This window comes from Erythranthe guttata, chromosome 2 (assembly GCF_056151865.1).
Source record: "Erythranthe guttata isolate IM_541 chromosome 2, IM_541, whole genome shotgun sequence".
In the NCBI taxonomy this organism is placed as follows: Eukaryota; Viridiplantae; Streptophyta; class Magnoliopsida; order Lamiales; family Phrymaceae; genus Erythranthe; species Erythranthe guttata.
Window position 1 is genome coordinate 12,427,179 of NC_142534.1, and position 25,775 is coordinate 12,452,953.

Genomic DNA, 25,775 nt, shown 5'->3' on the forward strand with positions numbered 1-25,775 from the left:
GAGTGATGAATGTGTACCGAGATGTTTTAAGTTCAATCCCTAATGAATGCATTTTTTTCGATTATTTGTCAAATAAAACTCGGTCATAATAAATTTAAATTAATTATTTGGTAAAGTACTTCATTTTTTGGAACATAAGCCATGTTATTTTTCTAGGGTTCAGATTTAATCTTAGAAAATTAATGGTGATTAATGCATATCTCATATAAGTTTAGAACACAAGTAATATCACCCTAGTCCAGTCCTATTAGAAAATTCGAATTGGTTACTAATAAGCGCACATGCATGACACGAGAAACATATAAGCATATAAAATTCCATGTGGTCACTGAGTTATTAAATTATATTCCATAATCAAGAAGAATAATAAGCATATAAAAATGCAAATATGAGTATACATTTCTTGATATTCAGGCATAAATATTTCATATCTTGATATTTGACCGAGTTGCTGGTTGGGTGGGTTCAGCTATGGCAGCTTCATTCGCATTACTCAAAGTTAACAGCGGTTATGGAATCAAGAAAATCAATCAAGAACACCTTGTGAGTGGCCCCCGAGTTGACAGGTGAGTTACACAGTTTCCTATCTCGTCGAGTCAGTACTTTGATTAATTTTGTGCATTTTTAGGAAACTATCTCTCAGTCTTCTTTTCTTTATTCCCTTGTATAGTTACAACTTGCAAGTAATGATTGATAATAATAGTTGTGTGTGAAAAATATGCGTGTAAGTGTGTGTGAGTATGAATTTGTAAGAGCTTTTGTATTGATTTATGGGAAAAGTTTGCAATGATTTCACATTGGGTTCTCCATGTTCACAAAAAATACATTTGGTCTCTAATGTTTCAGTAATTTAACAATTTTGGTCATTTTCGTCAATTTACCGCTAGTCCGTCAGTAAAGACAGTGACGGGCACACGCTTGATTATGTAAGTACTAACGTCAAATTTGAAGGAAATGACTAAAATTTGTGAATTTTTAAACATGAGAGACAAAATGTGTATTTTTTTAACATGGGACCAAATGTAAAATCGTACAAATTTGAGGGATAAAAACTGTATTTTTCCGATTAATTTATAATGGGTTTTTGAAAATTGTACGTCGGATCATTGTGGATTCATGTTGGTTCCTTAACAGGTACATGCCGGATCCATGAATGATCCACAATATTAGTCCATAGAAGTTGAGTAAAAATTACAATAGATTAATATACGGAGGACTTGTCCAAGTCCGATCCGCTTTAGATCCATTTATAACAGTTGATTTTGAATCCGGTTCATTTTGGATCCGATCCACATTAATATAGACCAGATCCTCTTCAAGTTGAGCAAATTCTCACCCCTAATAGTTGACTATTTTTTTTCTAAAAGACTAGAGCATCTACAACCAAAAAATTTACATAGAAGTAATAATATTGGAATTTATTTTATTAATATTAATTTGAAAGTTAAAGGTATAATTTGGATATCATTCAATTTCCTAGCATTCTCCATTTGAAATGGTCTTAGTAAAATCTTTCTAATCATACATATTTTTGGGCAAGTCGACCTCACGATGCTAAATATAAGAATAAACATTAAATTATCCAAAGAAAATTTGAAACAATTGAAAAAAAATAATAATTTCATTATTATGGAGGGTTAAATTTGTTTTTCAAAATTATTTTTTCAAGAATGAAAAATTAATAAATCACTTAAAATATTTATTAGGAACAATAATATGTGAAGATTCACCATTAAAAATATGGATGTGTTTAGACGCCCATTAGGCCACAATGGTGCCAATTTAAATTTGAAAAAGAAAAAATCTATTCAACTGAATATATGGCATTTGGTTTATATGAAAAAGTATGACACCTTGTTATAAAATTATTTTCCTAAATGTTGCAATTGGTTGGCTACAAACCATTGAGAATCTATAAATACAATGCAAAATCCTCCATTTGAATCACTCAATTTGATATTAGTCTTTTGAGGTTTCTCCTATCCTTTGCTCGAAAATATTCCTTGTGAATATTTCCTTATGTGTCCGTATTGAAAATTCAAAACAGGGTTCGTAGATTTGTCGTATCTCGAAACTATTATATATGTCACTATAAAAAAAACGCTACTATATATAAGACTTCGAGTATCGGTGCGGTGCAATATTGTCTCTACCATTTTGCTAAAATCAACACCCATTATTATACAACAAACTATTATTCATTAGCATTTTATTGCAAGAAGTTACTCAATTTTCAGTTGCAAGAGATTTTTCTGACAAATAACCATGTTATGTATAATTAATGGTTAAACCCCAGTGCACCTAGATGGTTGGCTACGGGTGCCTTCATTACAAAAAAAAAAAAAAAAAAACTAGCTAAACCTCTCAAACTTGCAGGAAACATTCAATATTCTCATGTATTCCACATGGTGAACAAACCCAGAGGCGATTCCGGAGCTACAGCTGGACTCGTACTACTAAAGGATGTCACAACAAGGCATTCACAACAACAATGTTGAGTTCTATTCAAGAAAATTATGCAGTTACCGGCAATTTACATTTTAGTCTAAAACCATACATTTTCCTAATTAAATCAATATGCATTTAACGAAATCCTTGATCCTTGTACAAAGCTAAAAAAAGAAACGATTAGTATCAATGAACAAGTTCATGTTTGATGGTTCAGGTGGGAACCGCTGCTGCTTATTGGCAAACGGGGCTTTATTCTTCGGCGCGTTATTTCAAGATCTTGGCGTCGTATGTACTCGTAATTGTTTGGCTTAACTTAAGGTCAGAATTAAAAGTCACATTATTAATCAAATTTCCTTGTCTTATTTTGAAAACAAAAGTTTCAGTTTGATAATCGAAAACCAGATTTTTTTTATGTGTGCACTTATGTCCTAATAAATAATATTTATGTACTTATTGCTGGATCGGACTCACAATGTTTGGCGTCGTATGTACTCGTAATATATATGTGTGTACTTATGTCCTAATAAATAATATTTATGTATCTCCACAATTCTCCCTCTTTCTTTATTAAGAACTTGTTTGGTTGGATAAACTAGCCATAATTAATTAAATAATTAGATTTTGTTCGTTGTTTGGGATATACTCTAATCACCATTAATTTAATAAGATTTGATCTCGATCATTACAAAAAATAACATGGATGAATACTTACTTAATTAAATCACCATTTACCAAGGTACCATTCAACTAATATTTAGTTATGAAAACCCAATATAAAATAGATTAATATTAAGCCTGTTCAATTGACCCTCTACTATAATTTACTGAAATAATTAATCAATATCCATTTGATGAATAATAGATCAAAAATGCATTTATTAGGAATTGGGCTTGAGACGTCTTAGTTCATTCAACACTCTTAACTGTTGGGACAAATTAACTTATTGAAATAACAATCATTGTATATATTGGTAACACTCAATGTAAAATCATAATTATATAAGTAGTTAAATAATGTTGAATAAAATATGAATTGGGACATTCATTATTATTATTAAATAATACTGAACAAAATTATATACTGAAAATACTATACTCTGATTTTTTTTAATATTTAATTTAATCAAATAGTAAGATTTACCGACAAATATCTTGTCTTATAGGAATTTTCTTTTAAACTGATGATGCTAATTAGTTAGATCACCTGATGTAGTGTAAAAAACGAGCTGGGAGAGCAAAGCAGATCAGTAGCTTGACAACTTGATGATCCTGAGGTCCCTGCAAAATGAGCACACATGAACTAAGCCGGGGGTTGATCCGGCGGAAACCCCTCCGACGCTCAAGTCAGACCTGTTGATCATAGAAATAGTCCAGAGAATACATATTATAGTATTGCTTAGTTAATAGGACGTACCTTAAAGAATGAGTTCAAACCTTTATTTATAGCTTAGTTGAGATTGTCGGGACCAAACCTTACTTGAAGGTGATTGGGCCTCGGTGATAGTGGTCTTCGATATTGGGCTCGTGGCCCAGTAGGTAAATAATTTGTAGGCCCATTGGGTTGGGCCAATTAGGCATATCATTAAGTCCCCCCACTCTCGAGTCGATGTGGGGGCCATGTTGAAATGGGTGTCAGATCGTGTCGAGAGTAAAATTTGTAGAAGTCGATCGTTGGCGTATGGCCTAATGGTGTGCGAAAACACATTGGAGCGTGTGTCGGGGGGGCGTGAAGGCGCGTTGGCGCGTAGCGCAACCAAGTTGTCGCGATGTAAGTTATTTGAGTGGTCGGTGTTGTCCCGCGACGATGTAGTAGCTCGGATCAAGTTATCTCATCGTGGGAGTTGTCTCGTCGCGGGGTAATAGAGTTGACCGAGTTATCTCCTCGATCGTGGGAGTTGTCTCGCGATAATGTAGTAGTAGAGAGCGAGTATTCTCCTCGTGGGAGTTGTTATTTATCGACATTGTCAATGTTGTGACGCGTTGCTTGTATGTGTTTACATATAGCCTTGTGCGTGATGTACTTGAGGAGGGGATCAGACTCTCAAGATTTTTTATGGGGATCGTGCCCCTTGTTAGACCTCGTGGGTCGTAAGTGTGTTTGGACCGTGGCCCCGTTTTAATGAATGACCCATCGAAAACAAGTAGATAAATTTGAGTAATCAAGTTGGCCAGGCTATATAGATTCCCCTAATATCTCTAAGTGTTTCTAGGGTTGTAATCGTGCTAACTTGAGCTTGCGATTATATAGTGAATTTCGGGCGAGTTGTCTCCTCATGGGAGTTGTCTCGCAGCGAAGTTGTAGGAGCATTGGATGACGCGCGACTGACGAGTGTGCGGATTGATGTCGCTCTGAGCGATTTCTCTCCTCGTGGGAGTTGTCTCGCAGCGAGTCTTATTATCGAGCGAGGTGGCTGCACGTGGGAGTTGCCTTGCAACGGATTTGTAGTGTCGAGCGAGTTGGCTCCTCGTGGGAGTTGGCTCCTCGTGGGAGTTGGCTCCTCGTGGGAGTTATCTCGTTGAGGGTTCGTAGTACCGAGCGAGTTGGCTCCTCGTGGGAGTTGTCTCGTTGTGGGTTCGTAGTACCGAGCGAATTGGCTCCTCGTGGGACTTGTCTCGCTGCGGGTTGTAGGACGGAGCGAGTGGTCTCCTCGTGGGATTTTCCTCGCAAGGGGTTGTAGGTCCGAGCGAGTTGTCTCCTCGTGGGAGTTGTCTCACTGCGGGATGTAGGACAGAGCGAGTTTGGTCCTCGTGGGAGTTATCTCGCTGTGGGTTGTAGGACCGAGCGAGTTGTCTCCTCGTGGGAGTTGTCTCGCTGCGGGTTGTAGTACTGAGCAAGTTGGCTCCTCGTGGGAGTTATCTCGCTGTGGTTTCCTAGACCCGAGGGAGTTGGCTCCTCGTGGGAGTTGCCTCGCAAGGGGTTATAGGACGGAGCGAGTTCTCTCCGCGTGGGAGTTATCTCGCTGTGGGTAGTAGTTCCGAGCGAGTTGTCTCCTCGTTGGAGTTGTCTCGCTGCGGGTTCGTAGACCCAAGGGAGTTGGCTCCTCGTGGGAGTTTCCTCGCGAGGGGTTGTAGGTCCGAGCGAGTTGTCTCCTCGTGGGAGTTGTCTCGCTGTGTGTTGTAGGACAAAGCGAGGTGTCTCCTCGTGGGAGTTGTCTCGCAAGCCCCCCACTCTCGAGATGATGTGGGAGCCAAGTCGAAAAGGGTACCGGATCATGTCGAGAGTAGATCGGTGCTGTAGTCTTGCGTTAATCGTTGGCATGGCGTGGAGAAATAATATTTTTTATTTGTCCATTTGATAGCGAATGCAATTTGGTAAGCGCGTTAAAGAGATCGCGCAATTTGGTGGAGCGCGTTGAAATTCTCTTGCAATTTGGTGAAGCGCGTCAAAATCTACGCGCAATTTGGTGGAGAGTAGTAAAAGTTGCACGCGATATGATGGGAGCGCGGGCTCCAAGGTGACCTTGGGAAGGCGCGCGCAGCTGCTGCCCCCCAGGTGCGTGTAAGCACGCTCTTCGCAATATTATTATTATTATTATTATTATTATTATTATTATTATTATTATTATTATTATTATTATTATTATTATTATTTATTATTATTATTATTATTTTTTTTTTTTTTTTTTTTTTTTTGGATAGAGGCGCGCGCGGGGGTCTTGGAGGGGGCGCGCAGCTTGGCGTGCGGTCGGCATGGCCGGAATTTTTTTATTTTTTTTTTGGAATGGAGCCGCGCGCGCGGCGTGGCTCGGCTCGCGCGCGCGCGGCTTGGCTTGGCTGCATCTTCTACCTTTTTTTTTTTTTTTTTTGAGTGGAGCCTCGCGCACGGCTTGGCTTGGCTTGGCTCGCGCGGCTTGGCTGCATCTTCTACTTTTTTTTTTTTTTTTTTCTTCTTTTTCTTTTTTCTCCTCTTCTTCTTCTTTTTCTTTTTTCTTCATCTTCTTTTTTTTTCTTCTTCTTCTTTTTCTTTTTTCTTCATCTTCTTCTTCTTTTTTCTTCTTCTTCTTTCTTCTCCTTTTTTTTTTTTTTTTTTTTGTATTTCGGTGGTTTATGTTCACCCCTTTGGGGATGTTCTATTTTTTTTTAGTAGGGAAATTATACTTGTCTCTTGAGATGGGATGTGCACCCACTTGGGGTTGAAAGGTAAGGGTGATGCCAACCTTGGGATGGGATAGCCCCCTACTTTAGAATGAGGCGCTCGAGACCTATGGTCTGAGGTGGATGCACATGGTTGCGCCATTGCTTCATTGGCAACACGAGTTGAAACTTTCGCGGTCGTACGCTGAAGGTCCTTATCGGTTATTTGAACCGTTAGAGGAGCAAGTAGAAGTTGATCTTGTTGATGGTTCGGCGATCATATGCTGAAGGTCCTCTTCGGTTATCTGAACGGTTAGAGGGGGGGCGGAAGTAGACCCCCAGAGAGTCGATGACCCATGGCGAATGAAATGTTTTGGGGGCACTATGAACCCCCAGGGAGTCGATAACCCTTGGCGAACGAAATATTTTGGGGGCAGATGTAAGGCCCCAGGGAGTCGATAACCCTTGGCGAACGAAATATTTTGGGGGCGATGTAAGCCCCCAGGGAGTCAATAACCCTTGGCGAGGGAAATATTTTGGGGGTAGATGTAAGCCCCCAGGGAGTCGATAACGCTTGGCGAGCGAAATTTTTTGGGGGCACTGTATACCCCCAGGGAGTCGATAACCCTTGGCGAGCGAAATATTTTGGGGGCAGATGTAAGCCCCCAGGGAATCGATAACCCTTGGCGAGCGAAATGTTTTGGGGGCACTGTATACCCCCAGGGAGTCGATAACCCTTTCTAGTGTTGAAGGGCCTCCTCGGTTGTCTGAACTGATCGAGAGGCGAGAAGAAGTGAATCCTATTGAGGATCTAGTGAGACATCCGAGAAATGTCTCGTGGTGGATCCCAAGCACGAGGAGGAGGAAGTGGCAAGCCAGAGCCTCCACGGATCGGGAGGTTGTTAGCTGTGTCATTTTCTCTCCGAGCAGACGCCTCAGGAGGATCTTGTTGGCTACGTGATCTGGTTTGCATCGTTCCCACAGACGGCGCCAAAATGATGATGCTAATTAGTTAGATCACCTGATGTAGTGTAAAAAACGAGCTGGTAGAGCAAAGTAGATCAGTAGCTTGACAACTTGATGATCCTGAGGTCCCTGCAAAATGAGCACACATGAACTAAGCCGGGGGTTGATCCGGCGGAAACCTCTCCAACGCTCAAGTCAGACGTGCTGATCATAGAAATAGTCCAGAGAATACATATTATAGTATTGCTCAGTTAATAGGACGTACCTTAAAGAATGAGTTCAAACCTTTATTTATAGCTTAGTTGAGATTGTCGGGCCCAAACCTTACTTGAAGGTGATTGGGCCTCGGTGATAGTGGTCTTCGATATTGGGCTCGTGGCCCAGCAGGTAAATAATTTGTAGGCCCATTGGGTTGGGCTAATTAGGCATATCATTAACCTTCCATGGTCCAATAATACAATTGTGTTTCATTAGATTATTTAATTATATCTTGATTAATTCTTATAACTTGTTAACCAAATGTACGCCTAAGTTGTATATAACACATTGTACGTATACAATTTTTGATTGTTGCATTATAAAGATCGGACCAGTTAATTCATGTTATGTTGAGTATAATTTGTTTGCAGTGTCCACCTTTTCGTTTGAGCTACTATGGAGTCGGAGAACCTTTAGTCTTCGTCACATTCGGCCCATTATCCACCATTGCTTTTTATTTGCTTCACAGCATAAAAAGGTCTACGGTCGTCGTCTTTTTTTTTGTTTTTCCTTTTTTTTTTCTCTTTGATGAGAAACAATTCATGCATGTCCGCTAAACTCGTATATGATGCAATGACAGTGAGCTGCCTATTACTAGTACGATCGTTTGGTCTTCGATTCTTGTTGGTCTTACTACATCCTTAATCCTCTTTTGCAGTCATTTCCATCAGGTGATGCCTCTCTCTCTCTCTCTCTCTCTCTCTCTCTCTCTCTCTCTCTCTCTCTCTCTCTCTCTCTCTCTCTCTCTCTCTCTCTCTCTCTCTCTCTCTCTCTCTCTCTCTCTCTCTCTCTCTCTCTCTCTCTCTCTCGATTTATTAGCTGACATCATATATATTGAATGATGGCTAATTCAGATAAAGGATGATAAGGCCGTTGGAAAAATGTCCCCTTTGGTGAGTATAATATACATAATATAATAACCATATTTAAACCTCGATTATTACAAGGGGTTAGAGATTCGCTTACTCGATAAAATTGAAATAACAGGTCAGGCTCGGCACCGAAACGGGTTCGAGAGTAGTAAAATTTGCTGTTGTGGGACTGTATTCTATTATTTTGGTTTTAGGATTTACTCAAAATCTCCCTCTTGCAAGTGTTGTAAGTACTCTACGCTACGTACATTTCTTTTGGTTAACGAAAACGTTACTCGATCTGCTGTTCTACTATATTTATGATTGTATTTGTTCCTTTGTCTCCAGATTCTCTGTGCTATGACACTACCAATGGGAAATTTAGTGGTTAGTTTTGTTGAGAAGAATCACAAGGTGAGCTAGTTAATTATAAATATTTTAATTTTTTTTTTCAAGGTTTTTTTTACTATAAATAATTTCTTCATTTTATAAATGTGTTTGTAGGATAAAACAAAGATATTCATGGGGAAGTATTTGTGTGTGAGGTTGCACACTGTTTTTGGGGCTGCTTTGGCTGCTGGGCTTGTAGTGGCTAGAAAGTTTGCTGTACAACAACTTCCACATGCTATTGTTCCTTAATGCATGTGTTCTTCTCTATCAAGAAAATATGTTGGGAGTGAGTTGCCTTTGTTAAAACTATCATATCTTAAAACATTACATCGATGTATTATGGAAATAAATGTATCTTTTTTTTTGGTTTTATGATTTTATGAAAGTGGATTTTCTTATTTTTGAAAAATTATGAAAGTTTCTAAAATTTTATAAAAATGTTCAAATTTACGTGATTTCCGAAATTTCCATAAATTTTGGAATTATGATGAATTTCTAGATTCCGAACGTTTTGGAATTGGAATTAATATTAATTTTGTACTTCTGAAAAAATTTTAAAAAAAATATATACTCAAAAAGGTTAACTCTGATCCGTTTCATCCAACTTTCACCTCTAAGTTTATCCGCAGTAAAAATAATTTTGGTTAAAACTTCTTCAAAAAAAATTTATATAGCTAAACGTTTGCCCGAATATTTGAATTTGTTTAAGTTCCATCGTGCATCTCAGTTAAACAACTTAGTCCAACAATAGACACTTTAGACCGACAAAAAAAGGAGAAAATTTTTGAAAATGGACAACTTAGTTGGAGAATTTGGATTAGAAGTAGACATCTTAGACTCAAAAGAAGAACTGAGACGAATGAGAGCAACATGTTCCAGTTACAAGAAGAACTGAGACCAATGAGAGCAACATGTTCCAGTTACATGGTAGATGGAAATTAAGTCGTCGACGGCAGGGGACTAATAGGGAGAGGCGGATAAGTCGAAGAAACACCATTTTTTGGAGTGGATGTCGTTTTGGTGATGGTTGAGGTGGAGGAGAATATAATATTTTCAATCTAAAATGTCTATTTTCAGTCTAAGCTCTCTAACTAAACTGCTCGAAGGAATATGAGTCTCCTGATATAAAAGGAAGTTTAACTTCAAGGGTGTACGTTTCGCAAATTGCCATTTATTTAAGGGGTTGTTACAAATAAGCTCATCATCGACTACTTATTTATAAAGAGACCAAACCAAAAACTCTTTTACAAAAAAGTTCAGACAAAGTTCAGAGGTTACGAATTTCATCGGCTCGAATGGTTACCATGAGTTTTTATTAATTATTTTCTAAAAGAAGAAAATTATACCCTTAGAAAAGTAGAAAAGGCTAATAAGATATTTCTTTCATCGCTCCCAACATGCCAAATTGATACTAATGATACGTAAATGTAGCCTGTTGTTCAAACAACTATTCGGAGTTTCTAGCGCTCACGGGTGAAGTACTACTAGTATCATCCAATTTGTATAAACTCAATCACAGGAAATTAATCGGTAATAATATGACATTTTCAATGACAACCCCAACCACAACAAAAGGGAAAGGAAAAAGGGAAAAAACAAGTAAATTACCAGTACACATGAATCATGCACCTCTGTGAAAAATAAGCGCCAAACATAATTTTTGGCTCAATTTGGATGGAAGGGACTGATTTGGAGAAAGGATCTGGAGAAAGAATTTGAAATAACTCCAATTCGGAGACATTTGAAATTCACATAAGTTGCTCAATTTATAACTAAAAAGGAGGGGTGGGAAATTGAAATTCATTTGCAAATCCCTCAATCCAAACAAGTACAACGAATTTCTTATTATGGATTTGAAATCTCTCCTCCAAATCCTTACATCCAAATGGACCCTGAAATTATTTGCAAGAATTGTTTCTCTTCCATTTTTCAGCTAATTCATCAAGAAATTTTGTGGATGAACCATTTTCACTTAGCGAATTTGCGGCTGCATCCTTGAGATCCCTAATTCGACTACGAATCTCCTTTTCTTCTTCTTCACCTTCCATCAAAGCCTTAACAACTCTAGCGACTTCATCCCTCTCAATCAATCCGTTTTCTCTCACACGAGGCCTCAAAGCAACCCTCACATCCTCATGTAGCATCACCGCATTCATCCCTTGTTCCGCGTAAAGCGGCCATGCAATCATCGGCACCCCACTAGAAACACTCTCGAGAACCGAATTCCACCCGCAGTGTGTCAAAAACGCGCAAATAGACCTGTGGGACAGGATCTGGGGCTGCGGGGCCCACAACGGCACCACCAGGCCCCGATCCTGGGTCCTCTCCAGGAACCCTTGTGGCAGATAAGCCAGAGGGTCACCGGAGCTCTGAATGTCGAAATATGAAGCATTAGGGTTTGTGTTAGGGCATCGAAGAACCCATAAAAACCTTTGCCCACTCTTCTCCAAACCATGTGCTATCTCAACTATTTGTTCATGTGATAAATCCCCACCACTCCCAAAACAAACATACAAAACAGTTCCATTGGGTTGTTGATCCAAGAACTTCACACTTATAGCATCGGATTCGTGAATCTCGGGATTACTTGAGCCCATTTTGATCAAAGGCCCGATCGGATAAACATCGGGCTTACCATTTTCCTTCACAAGCAAAGCCCGAACCGGGCCGGGCTCGAGTTCTTGAAAGGTGTTCACCACTATCCCTTCCGCCATTCGGTATCTCTTCGCATGACGAAGCACCCATTGATACGCATCACTCGTCCGGTCCTGGACCGGCTGGATCAAATCCCGGCCGTGGATCGGAGTGCATCCCGGGATTTGAAGCTTCTCATGCACGTCACGGTACTCGGACGACACTGTTCGGTCCAGCTCCGGCAAGTGGAAGAACAGAGACAGGGTCATGGCGGTGGAGGGGAAGAAGATGTAAGGAGGGATATTGAGTTCGACGGCGAGTTCGAATGCGTCGGTGCCGAAGAGATCCACCACCAGGGCGGAGAGGCTCTTGGACGCGTGGAGGGACTTGACGGCGTCGTGGATCGACGGCAGAGAACGGGTGACGGTGAGTGCGATGCGTGTCTCTGCTCTGACGTCCGGCGGTAAGTCGTCGAGGTTGACCGGGGGGAGGAGGAGATAGTCGACGGCGGAGAGGAAGGTGGTTTGGGCGGCGGAGAGAGGGCCGTCGGTGGGGATGATGAAGGTGGTGGATATTAGCGTATCTACGTATCTATCTATATTATATATATTATTCCTATTATTATTCTTATTTATTAGGTTACCTTGTATATTAGGTTTCCTTGTATATTAGGTTACCTTGTGTAGTAGGTTAGGGTTTCCTACATGTAACTATATATATGATTAATATACGTAAGAGATATCATTCTTTCTTTTCTCCAAATATATTTCTCCTATATGATATCATTCTTTTCTCCAAATAGATTTTCTAGCACTTTTCTTTCTCATAATAAAGACCCTAGGGAGTCTCTTTGTAATGCCTGTCAATTAGGCAAGCATTTTCGTCTACCATTTTTTTCTCAAAAATCTACTACTGTTGCTCCATTTCAAATTATTCATGCTGATTTATGGACTTCTCCTGTTTCTAGTTTTACGGGTTTCAAATATTATCTTGTGTTAGTTGATGATTTTACCCATTATTTATGGACTTTTCCCCTTCGAAATAAATCTGATGTTTTTACAACCTTTGTCAATTTTCATACACTTCTCAAAACTCAATTCCAACATCCCCTGAAAGCCTTACAAAGTGATAATGGTCGTGAATTCAAAAATGCGGATTTTCAAAACTACTTCACTAAACACGGCATCCTAAATCGTTTTTCGTGTCCCCACACCTCCCCTCAAAACGGACACGCAGAACGGATGATCCGCACTATAACTAACATGCTTCGATCCCTCATCTTTCAAGCCCATCTTCCTCCTACTTATTGGGTCGACGCCCTTCATATGGCCACACACCTACTCAATATCTTACCTACCAAAACCACACAAAACCAGACTCCTCACGAAGCCCTTTACCTCATCAAACCTACATACTCTCATCTTCGAGTATTCGGCTGTCTCTGTTATCCCAACCTCACCGCCACCACACCACATAAACTCGCCCCCCGTTCTACTCCTTGTGTCTATCTCGGTCACCCTTCCTCTCACAAAGGCTATCGTTGCCTTGATAGGTCCACTGGCCGAATCATAATTTCTCGTCATGTTATCTTCGACGAAACTAACTTTCCTTTTGCTGAGTCCACTCCCCCCAAAAGCACACTTCCCCCTTCTGCCTTGGACGAAAACACACCCTCCTTGTTCCTCCTCCCTCAGACTTCGTCTAACTGTTGCAACAGTTCCTCCAACTGTTCCAATAGTGAACCATCCTGTTCCAACAGTCCGTCCAACAGTCCCATAACACAGCCAACACCTATTTCTCCTGCAGCACCACCTGTCGACCATAACCAGCTCACAACCCCTTCTCCTACTCCCCCACCTCCCCCACATCCCCTTGCTCATCCTATGGTGACTCGCAGTAAAGTGGGCATCCACAAACCCAAAGTCCCCTTCTCTCTCGTTGCATCCTCTACCTCTCCCATTCCCACCAACTATCGCCAAGCTCTTCTTGACCAAAATTGGCGAAACGCCATGATTGAGGAATATACTGCTTTAATTAAAAACAATACTTGGAATGTTGTGCCCCGCCCCCCGTCTACTAATGTTATTTCTGGTAAGTGGATATACAAACAGAAACTCAAGTCTGATGGCTCCCTTGAGCGATATAAAGCACGGTGGGTTGTTCGTGGGTTTCACCAGCAGGCTGGCATCGACTTTGACGAGACTTTCAGCCCAGTTGTCAAACCAGCCACTGTTCGAACAGTCCTCAGTATTGCTCTCTCGCGATCATGGCCAATCCACCAGCTTGACGTGAAAAATGCCTTCTTACATGGCAATCTCTCTGAAACTGTCTACTGCGAGCAACCTCCCGGATTCGTCGATCCATCTCGCCCCACTCACGTGTGTCGTCTCAACAAAGCACTCTACGGCCTCAAGCAGGCACCACGTGCTTGGTACAAGCGTTTTGCATCTCACATTACTACCATGGGGTTCAGAGAATGCAAGTCCGACACTTCACTCTTCGTGTACTGTCGCAACAGTTCACGCGACTGTCGCAGCAGTTCACGCGACTGTCGCAACAGTTCATGCGCCTACCTTCTGTTGTATGTCGATGACATTGTACTTACGGCCTCCACACCAGAATTGCTCCGCTCTATCATCGCTGCCCTTAATCAAGAGTTCGCAATGAAGGATCTTGGCGATCTTCACTACTTTCTCGACATCTCAGTCACTCGCTCGTCGAATGGGCTATTTCTCTCTCAACGCAAGTACGCCGACGAGATCCTAGAGCGTGCACACATGGCTTCCTGCAACCCTTGTCTTACGCCGGCTGACACAAAGAGCAAGTTGTCTTCGACCACTGGACCCCCCGTTGCTGACCCTACTCTTTATCGCAGCCTTGCCGGTGCACTGCAATACCTCACGTTTACTCGTCCTGACATCTGCTATGCTGTGCAACAAATATGTCTATTCATGCATGATCCGAGGGAACCTCATATGGCTGCTCTCAAGCGTATCCTTCGCTACATTCGTGGGACTCTCGATCACGGCCTTCAGCTCTCCCCCAATCCGGACCTCTCCCTTATCGCTTACTCCGACGCCGATTGGGGTGGCTGCCCTGACACTCGTCGTTCGACATCGGGCTATTGTGTTTTCCTAGGCAATAACCTCATCTCTTGGTCCTCCAAACGACAGGTCACTACCTCTCGGTCGAGTGCGGAGGCCGAATACCGAGCTGTCGCAAATGCCGTCGCCGAAACGACTTGGTTACGCAACCTACTTTCTGAGTTGCTCTGCCCGCTTTCGAAAGCCACTATTGTCTACTGTGACAACGTCAGTGCCGTCTACCTATCGAGCAATCCTATTCAACACTCTCGTACGAAACATGTGGAGATCGATATCCATTTTGTCCGAGACAAAGTTGCTTTGGGACACGTTCGAGTCCTTCACGTCCCATCCGCCTACCAGTTTGCCGATATCTTCACGAAAGGACTCCCTACTCAACTGTTCCAACAGTTTGTCTCCAGTCTCCACGTCCTCTCCTTTCCCGTTTCGACTGCGGGGGTGTATTAGCGTATCTACGTATCTATCTATATTATATATATTATTCCTATTATTATTCTTATTTATTAGGTTACCTTGTATATTAGGTTTCCTTGTATATTAGGTTACCTTGTGTAGTAGGTTAGGGTTTCCTACATGTAACTATATATATGATTAATATACGTAAGAGATATCATTCTTTCTTTTCTCCAAATATATTTCTCCTATAGTGGAGATGAAGTGGCGGTGGTGGAGTTTTTTGGCGAATTCAACTAAGGGGATGAGGTGGCCAATCCCTGGGGTAGGGAGAATGGCGATGTGGGGGGGTGGGGGTGGGGGTGGGGGGCTAGTTTCCATGGATATATGCAGAAGAATATGAAGTGAAATTATCAATGAAGCCGAAGGTGTGTGTATGTTTTGACTTCTGTCTCTGTATATGTACAGAAAATATTTGATTTATGGGTAAATTACGAAAACCTCCTTGAATTTGGGCTAAATAACGAATTAAAATAAAATAAATTGATAAAATATTGTCACACCTTCGGTATGGAATTTTTAATTCTCCAGGGGTTAATGAATCAGACAGAAACTTTAATTAATAAGGCGAAGAAGGTGAAACAGATCCAACCGATCTGCACCACATCAGATTTTCTACATATTAAAAGTAGAGTAAAAAACAGTTTGCCCCCTAAATTAAGACCTGTTTTGCGCTTTGCCCCCCGAACAATTTTTTTTTGCAAACTTTTACCCGAACTCGACATTTTGTTGCACGGTGGCTATTTTCAGGCAAGATCCACCGGAATCTTATACATGTGCAAATCACGTGAGTTGGAAAGGGGCAAAGTAGTCTATTCACTTATTTTTTCCCCTCAACCATAACCTTTCGTTCTTTCCCCCAATTCTTCACATTTCGCAGCACGCCAATGGCTTGTCTCATTCAAAGGACACTTGTTTGAAAGCCACCATGAAAATGGCTAACACCGCCGTGGAGGCCTACGGCGGGGCCGCCGCTGAAATCCCACCTTTCACTTGTTTCCTTGCCTTCCCACTTCACACCAGTTTTTTCTCGTCACCAATTTTCAAAATCCGAGCAACTGACTCCCCAAATTGGATTTTCATTCTCATATATATATATATATATATATATATATATATATATAAACATCGATTGAAATTTAGATTTCTGCTATCTTCCTAAAATCTCGATATGCAGATTTCATTTCTCTTATTATTTATCATTCAATTGAAACCTAGATAATTTTCTAAAAACCTAAACATAGAAAAAAAATCTCTGAAACAGCCGCATCAAGTTGTTTGGTGGACAAATTACAAATTCTGAAGAATGGGTCACAGTTGAAAGAAGAAGAAGATGAAGAAGAAGCGGCGAGGAGGGAGGACGCAGAGACCGAATCAGTGGATTTTTCGGCCACTCCGCTTCCATCATTTATGACCTCTTTAACCTCTTCATTTGTGGAGAGATAAAGCTCCAAACTCAATTTGCCTGCATCGTCCTCAAGCCCACTGAAACACACAAAAGGGCTGAGAAGAAGAAGAAACAGAGTTGATTTATGAAGATAGATGAAAATGGTGGTGTGTGAACTGGGAAGAGTTTGGGGTTTTTTTTAGTGGCCAACGGGATGCAGCTTTCTTTTCTTTTCTTTTTAGTTTTTCTTTTTTTTTTTTTTTTTTTAATGATTAGTTTATATTAATATATAGGATATAAGTGAAGGGACAAATTTACCCTTAAAATTTTCACGTGCAACGCACATGGTTTCTCATTCCGGTCAAAATTGCCGGAATATTCCTTTTAGGAGGCACCGTGCAATGAATTAACAAGTTTAGGTAAAAACGTGCAAATTTTTTTTGTTTGGGGGGTAAAGTGCAAAACAGCCTTTAGTTTAGGGGGCAAACTGCTTTTTACTCTTAAAAGTATTGGAAATATAAATATTGGACAACGAGGCTATTATATAACATGGTCACTTAAAACAAATAAACAATAAATCGGCTGAAATATTATTATATTTGTTAAATAAATTAGGGATAAATATTTGTTAAATAAATATTGTATTATTATATTTGTTAAATAAATAAACAATAAATCGGCTGAAAGAAAGATTTTAGGTGATTTGATTTAGGATAGAGATTTTGAAAATTTGATTTGAAAATAAAAATTTTCTTATTTTTCTCAAGGATATTTAATTTAATTGTGCGTGGATAGACGACATTGACATTAATTAATTTAGTATGCATAGTTGAGTTTAGATGTCAGATTATTTTAGTATATTGTCTTGTCGGATCTGGTAGTTAACTAGGGTTGGGACAGGGTTGGGTCGGTCGATTACCAGCCTAAAAACCGATCCATTCGTCAAACTATTTTTGCTCAAATTTGAAAACCGTTGCCGACCCAATTTTTGTGGTCGGTTGATGATTGGTAACCGAATATTTGGTTCCGAAATGAGTCGGTTGATGGTTTATACCCGTCAGCTAGTTCACTTAAAAAAATCCAAATTTTTTAGTACAAAAATCCACATTTTGCGTAATGCCACGATGCGATCATTATTTATCAGATCAAAATAATTAATAACAATTTAACGAAAAAAATATAAATAGGAAATTCAAAGTAATTTCAAATATGAACGAGAGATTTCGTGGAGCTTTATAATCAAGATTATAATTAGAATTAAAATTAGCATTAGCATTAGCATTATTAGTATTAAAATTATTAGGGTTATGATTAAAACTATAATTAGTGTTAGGAATAGAATTATGATTATGATTAGAATTAGATTTATGATTAGTGTTACGAATATGATTAGGAATAGGATAAGGATTTGGATAATATTAGGATTATAATTATAATTAGCATTAACATAATAATTAGCATACACAGATTAACATTAGCATTAAAATTAGTATTAAAATTAGTACATTAGCATTAACATTAACAATATTAACATATTAATATTAGTAATAGTGTTAACATTCGTATCATTATTAGTATTAGTACTAATATTAGTATTGATATCAGTATAAATATCCGTATCAATATTAGTATATGTATCAATATAAGTATCGGTACCAGTAACAGTACCAATATCAATATCAGTATCAGATCGGTATCAGTATCAGTATCAGTATCAATATCAGTTGTAGTACCAGTACCGGTATCAGTATCAGTATATGTATCATTAGCATTTACATTAGCATTAGTATTAGTATCAGTATTAATATTAATATTAATTGTTACTATGAGTATCAATATTAGTATTAGTATTAGTATTAGAATTAATATTAATATTAGTATATTAGTGCATTAGCATTAGTATTAGTATTAATAATATTGATAGTCATATTGATATTAATATGAGTAACACAACGATTAGTATTACAATGAGTATCATTATTACTATAATTATCACTATCAATATCAATATGAGTATTAGTATCAGTATCAATATGAGTATTGGTATTTATCAGACTGGCAAAAAAAGGAGAAAAAAATGTTTATCAGAAAATGTTTCTCGATCTGGAGAAGTGGTTCTACGGCAAGCGACGTATGAGAGGTTGAAGGCGGTGAAGATTGATACAGTGGAACGAAATTCAGAAAATTCTAGCTCCGATCTTGAATAGTGGTTCTACGGCAAGCGACCCACCAGATTTGATGCACCTCTTCACCGGCGTTCGGAATCCACCTTTCGTTCCGTCCCCCACAATATCTCTGTGTTGCGCCCTACATCCTCGCCGACTTTGACTAGTTGCACTCCATTGATTGGGTTCATTACAGCGGCGACAACGACTCTAGGGTTTGTGGCGGAGTTAGGGCTGGCGACAATCGATTTGTGAGATGTTGTTTATTGTTTGCATTTTGCAATTACCTATATTATTGGGAGTAAGTATTTTTTTTCTTTTTTTTTTGTTTGCAATTTGCATTTTCATGTTTCACATTAGTCTTTCATTCAAAAAGTTAGTGTATTTTTTATTAATTTTTTTTTTCTCATTTTAGTTGTTTTCATTTTGCATTTTGCATTTTGCAATTTTATGTTGCATATCGTTTTCTCTTTTTGATTTTTTTTGTTTGGAAGAGTAGATTTATAAATTTTTTTGTTTGTTGTTTGCATTTGCATGATCTGTATTATGTTTTTCATTTTGCAGTTAGTGTTTTGCATTTAGATGATGCAATTTCTTGTTTGCATACGTCAAGTTATTGCCGGCGATAGTGCGACGGCATCACGACAACAGCGGTGGTTATTTTTTTTTCAAGATTATGTTGTTGTTGTTTTTTTAACTAGGATGAGTGAGTTTAGGGAGGACTTGATTTGAAAGAAAGATTTTAGGTGATTTGATTTAGGAGAGAAATTTTGGAAATTTAATTTCAAAATAAAAAATTTCTTATTTTTCTCAAGGATATTTTTGACACAAGATGTATAATGGACCTATAAAAAAATAGGACTTATGACTTGGATTTATTGCTATATAATTTAATATGTAGGGGGCTATGGCAAATTGCCCTTATTATTATTTGATGCAGTTTATATTCAACTCTCCATTATTTATTATGCATCATGGAACTATAGATTTTAGGGCAAATGGCAAATAGGTCCATGACAAGGGCATTTAATTAAAAGAAGGACATCCAACTTTTTTGTCTTTCAAATAAATCCAGCTCATTCAAACTTATTTGCAAATAAGGAAAAAATTCTTTTATATATACCAAAATTACCCCCAATTCATTGAAACTAAATTCAATTCCAATTGCATGATTTACACCCCAATTCAACCCAATTTCATCAATTAACCAATTTTAACCATAATTTCAATTTTGACCCGCCACCACCGGTCTCCGACGTTGACTTTTTTTATTGTCTTTTTTTTTTTTTAACTTTTTTTCCCAGAAATTGTTTTTCCGGCCGGTCAACTGCCGTTGACCGCCAGGTCTCCGGCGTTGACTGTTTTTTTATAATTTTGTTTTTTCTTAAAAAAAAAATATTTTAATTAATATTACTGTCTTGGCTGCTAAATTACTGTCTCCGGCAGTTATTTAACTGTCGGAGACAGTAATTTAACTGTTAATTGACTTTTTTTTCTTCTTCAAAAATATTTTAATTAATATTATTGTCTTTGCTACTAAATTACTGTCTCCAACAGTTATTTAACTATCGGAGACAATAATTAACTGTTAATTGACTTTTTTTTAAAAAGTATTTTAATTGATATTACTGTATTCGTTGCTAAATTATTGTCTCCAGCAGTTATTTAACTGTTGGAGACAGTAATTTAACTGTTAACTGACTTTTTTATTCTTAAAAAAAATATTTTTAATTAATATTACTGTATTCGTTGCTAAATTACTATCTCCTACTATCTCCAGCAGTTATTTAACTATCGGAGACAGTAATTTAACTGTTAATTGACTTTTTTTTTTGAAATTTTTTTTTCTTAAAAAAAAATATTTTTATTAATATTACTGCCTTGGCTGCTAAATTACTGTCTCCAACAGTAATTTAACTATCTTAGACAATATATTAATAATATTACTGTTCGGGAAAATAATAGTCATAATATTACTGTCTCAAACAGTAATATTAATTAAAATATTTTTTTCAAATAAAAAAATTTCAAAAAAAAAAAATCAACGCCGGAGACCGCTGGTCAACCAAAAATTCAGGAAAAAAAAATTTCAATAAAAAAAAAAAAAAAAGTCAACGCCCGGAGACCGGTGGTTAACACAGGAATCTGGCCGGAAAAAAAAATTCTGAAAAAAATTTATTTTCTGAAAGAAAAAATATTTTGGAGGTTTTTGTTTAAAACCGGGGTCAATGTGTAATATTAAGGAAGTTAGAGCATAATGGATGGAATTGATAAAAAATTATATTATGGAGGGTATTTTAGACTAAAGACATGGGGATGGGTTTAATTGAGAGACTGTTTTATTTGTAGACCAAAATGCATTTAAGTCACATGTGATGGGCCTTTTTCCCATTCGCCCTAGATTTAAATTTAATTGTGCGTGGATAGACGACATTGACATTAATTAATTTAGTATGCATAGTTGAGTTTAGATGTCAGATTATTTTAGTATATTGTCTTGTTGGATCTGGTAGTTAATATTTACCACAATATAAGAGTTAGGGTTGGGACTGGGTTGGGTCGGTCGATTACCAGCCTAAAAACCGATCCATTCGTCAAACTATTTTTGCTCAAATTTGAAAACCATTGCCGACCCAATTTTTGTGGTCGGTTGATGATTGGTAACCGAATATTTGGTTCCGGAATGAGTCAGTTGATGGTTTATACCCGTCACCTAGTTCACTTAAAAAAAATCCAAATTTGGGAGTAAAAATATCCACATTTTGCGTAATGCCACGATGCGATCATTATTTATCAGATCAAAATAATTAATAACAATTTAACGAAAAAAATATAAATAGGAAATTCAAAGTAATTTCAAATATGAACGAGAGATTTTGTGGAGCTTTATAATCAAGATTAGAATTAGAATTAAAATTAGCATTAGCATTAGCACTATTAATATTAAAATTATTAGGGTTATGATTAAAACTATAATTAGTGTTAGGAATAGAATTATGATTATGATTAGAATTAGATTTATGATTAGTGTTACGAATAGGATAAGGATTTGGATAATATTAGGATTATAATTATAATTAGCATTAACATAATAATTAGCATACACAGATTAGCATTAGTATTAAAATTAGTATTAAAATTAGTACATTAGCATTAACATTAACAATATTAACATATTAATATTAGTAATAGTGTTAACATTTGTATCATTATTAGTATTAGTACTAATATTAGTATTGATATCAGTATAAATATCCGTATCAATATTACTATAAGTATCAATATAACTATCGGTACCAGTAACAGTACCAATATCAATATTAGTATCAGCATCAGTATCAGTATCACTATCAGTATCAATATTAGTTGCAGTACCAGTACCGGTATCAGTATCAGTATATGTATCATTAACATTTACATTAGCATTAGTATTAGTATCAGTATTAATATTAATATTAATTGTTACTATGAGTATAAATATGATTATCAATATGAGTATCAATATAAGTATTAGTATTAGTATTAGTATTAATACTAATATTAGTATATTAGTATATTAGTGCATTAGCATTAGTATTAGTATTAATAATATTGATAGTCATATTGATATTAATATGAGTAACACAACGATTAGTATTACAATGAGTATCATTATTACTATCATTATCACTATCAATGTCAGTATTAGTATTAGTATTAGTACCAGTATCAATATGAGTATTGGTATTTATATTAGTATTAGTATTAGTATGAGTATCAGTATCAGTATTAGCATTAGTATTAGTATTAGTATTAGTACATTAGTATTAGTACATTATCATCAGTATTAGTATTAATAATACTGATAGTCGTATTGATATTAATATGAGTAATACAATGATTAGTATTACAATTAATATTACTATGAGTATTAGTACCATTATCAGTAACAATATCAGTATCCGTATTAGTGTTAGTATAACTATCAATATTAGATGAGTATCAGTATTAGTATCAGTATCAGTATCAATATTAGTATTAGTATTAGTATTAGTATTAGTATTAACATTAGTATTAGTATTAATATTAGTATTAGTATTAGTAATAGTATTAATATTAGTATTAGTATTAGTATTAGTCTTAGTATTAGTATTAGTATTAGTATTAGTATTAGTATTAGTATTAGTATTAGTATTAGTATTAGTATTAGTATTATTATTAGTATTAGTATTAGTATTAGTATTAGTATTAGTATTAGTATTAGTATTAGTATTAGTATTAGTATTAGTATTAGTATTAGTATTAGTATTAGTATTAGTATTAGTATTAGTATTAGTATTAGTATTAGTATTAGTATTAGTATTAGTATTAGTATTAGTATCATTATTAGTATTAGTATTAGTATTAGTATCAATATTGGTATCATAGTATTAGTATTAGTATCAATATTGGTATCATAGTATCATAGTAATTAGTATTAGTATCAATATTGGTATCATAGTATCAGAGTAATTAGTATTAGTATCAGTATTGATATCAATATTGGTATCATTATTGATATTAGTATTAGTATCATTATTGGTGGTGGCATATACATCTTATCTCTTTTGCAGTATTTATAAATTGTATTGTTGTTTGAGTAATGTGCATCACTAATTGAGTGTTGTTAGTGCTAAACTTGCACTGTATTTAAATATCTATTATGTTACATGTCTGTTGTGTTTGTTCTTAAGTTAGTTATTTTGTAGAAGATTCACATAGTGTAGCAGATTGCATTCCATGAAATAGAGGTATATCATATGTTTTAAATGATTTCACTTCATCTCCATATCGTGTTTTGCGCGTTTCGAATATTCTTCTTTGTAATGTTTAATTACATTTCTTATGTTACAACTCTAAATTAAGAGATTTTTGAGAGTTGTAGCGTATGATTTCTCTCTTTATGAGAGGCCTATTTCTCTCTCTATGAGAGGCTTATTTCTTGATCATGTTTTGATCTTTGCAGATCCTCAATTCCACTAAATATTTATTCACTGATCCAAACGATCCGATCGTGGGCAATACTTTATTTGTTTATTTTAGTCAGTACTTGCTTTGGTTTGTTAGGGTTTAGTTTTTTTTTTTTTGTGGTTTATCTCGCTTTTTCTTCGTAACCCTATCTTTCCTGTTTTATTTTTTTCCTTCATCCTCCAGATCCGCATCAGACAGGCGGCGCTAGGGATCTTCACCGTGTGAATCTCATCTCATCTCTCTCCCTTTCTCGTTCGTTCATGGAGACTATCACCGAGACCCTTGCAAACAAATTTTGTTTAACCCCAGATGAAGAAGAGGGGGTCACAGTAGATCGCACACATGCAATGGACAATAATGTCAATAGTGGTCTCAGTTTAGTTGGGAGGGTGGTCTCTTCTAAGGAGATGTCTATACATACCATTCGAGCTAATGTGACCCGGTTACTCCAACCTGTTAAGGGATGTGAGATACAATCATTGGGCAAAAACAAGATCCTTATTGAGTTCTACCATCATCTGGATAAAAAACACGCAATAGGGGGTTGTCCTTGGCTTTTGGAAAAGAATGCTCTCATATTTTCGGAAATCGAACCGAGTTTGATCCGGCGACAATGGAGGTTAACCGGATGCCAATTGTACTTCGTCTTCATCAACTCCCCATGAACCAGCGGTTGGTCGAGGTTGCGTCTAAGATTGGCAGCAGGATCGGCTTGCTTCTCGAAATTCTGAATCAAAACCAACTTCGATTTGCACAATACGTTAGGGTCAAGGTTGCAATTGATGTTTCTCGGAGCATTAAACGTGGACTTTACCTACATAACTCGGACGGCACCAAAACCTGGGTGAGCTTTACTTATGAGCGACTACCGAATCTTTGCTTCCTATGCGGGCTTCTTGGGCATCGTGAGAACAAATGCCCGCTCAGATACGAAAAGGGATTTATTGACCCTGTCAATGAGCTTCCGTATGGAAATTGGCTTCGAGCCTCGAACTCAAAGGAGGACATGAGTCCTAAACTCCCGTTACAAGTTGTCCAACCTAACATTCAAGATCCCAACAGGGTCCAGCCACGTTGCACACAAAGAGTAGCAAATATCTTTGCTTTCACGACGCAAACCAGAAATGACTTGCAGTTGCAACACTACAAAGATAAGGAGAACTACCCATGTGCAGACCAGGAGGAAATGAACCTGATCAACAACGTGGTCCAACTTTATTCCGACGGCTGATCTGATCCTTCATCAGGGAGAAAAATTGTGAACCCGAGCAAGATTCGGAGGACCAAGAGGGCAGCTTCTTTGGGAAAGGAGTATGATAGAACAGGGAAGAAGCAGAACTTGAACTTAATCGACGAAGATACCAGCTCAACGGCGGAGACTGCGGTGCAGTCCCGCCGAGAACCATGAATTGCCTAATCTGGAATTGTCAAGGGCTCGGGGTGCCCTTGACAATTCATACACTCGGAGACATTCTCCGAAAATATAACCCCAGCTTGGTGTTTCTCTCGGAGACGAGATCTACACCACAAAAGATTGAGCGTCTTAAGAAGAAATGGAATTAATTTGGACTGGCCGTCGATAAGGTCGGCAAATCTGGTGGCCTCGCACTGTTGTGGCATAAGGATCTTACGATTACCCTTTCCAGCTTTTCTAGCAATCACATTGACGTGGAGGTTTGTCCCGCAGATGGCAGCGACAAGTGGAGGTTTACGGGGTTTTATGGATATCCTGATAAATCACATCGTCATTTATCCTGGGATCTCCTTTGCCAACTCCGGACTCATAATGACTTGCCTTGGATGGTTGGTGGTGACTTCAATGAAATTCTTTGTAACTCGGAAAAGACGGAGGGAATCCCAAAATTGCCAGGCCAAATCGAAGCCTTCCGAGCTGCCCTTGATTGTTGTAGCCTGTCGGACATTGGCTACCGCGGCACACCGTTTACTTGGTCGAACAATAGTCTTTATCCCCATACAGTGCGGAGCCGTTTGGACAGAGTTTGTACGAATAATGCGTGGATGACCCGCTTCCCTCACGCTCAAGTTACCCACT

General features: G+C 37.8%; 1 protein-coding gene and 1 pseudogene across 1 annotated transcript; one reads left to right on the plus strand and one right to left on the minus strand.

Annotated features, from left to right (window-relative positions):
- Positions 1–2,656: 2,656 nt before the first annotated feature.
- LOC148772364 (2-carboxy-1,4-naphthoquinone phytyltransferase, chloroplastic-like) lies at positions 2,657–9,375 on the plus strand. The gene is made up of 7 exons (XM_088815006.1): positions 2,657–2,769; positions 8,075–8,227; positions 8,330–8,420; positions 8,604–8,642; positions 8,737–8,847; positions 8,949–9,014; positions 9,105–9,375. The coding sequence occupies exons 1-7, from the start codon at positions 2,657–2,659 to the stop codon at positions 9,237–9,239; spliced, it is 708 nt and encodes a 235-aa protein (XP_088671132.1). The 3' UTR covers positions 9,240–9,375.
- Positions 9,376–10,658: 1,283 nt separating this feature from the next.
- On the minus strand, positions 10,659–12,949 carry LOC148772365 (hydroquinone glucosyltransferase pseudogene; annotated as a pseudogene).
- Positions 12,950–25,775: the final 12,826 nt, after the last annotated feature.

What these genes read in the sequence shown, in the direction of transcription:
- LOC148772364 (XM_088815006.1), top strand. Translation starts at nt 2,657, where the DNA reads ATGGTTCAGGTGGGAACCGCTGCTGCTTATTGGCAAACGGGGCTTTAT. An exon ending in TTGGAAAAATGTCCCCTTTG is followed by an intron (nt 8,643 to 8,736) that starts GTGAGTATAATA and finishes TTGAAATAACAG; the next exon opens with GTCAGGCTCGGCACCGAAAC. An exon ending in ATCTCCCTCTTGCAAGTGTT is followed by an intron (nt 8,848 to 8,948) that starts GTAAGTACTCTA and finishes CTTTGTCTCCAG; the next exon opens with ATTCTCTGTGCTATGACACT.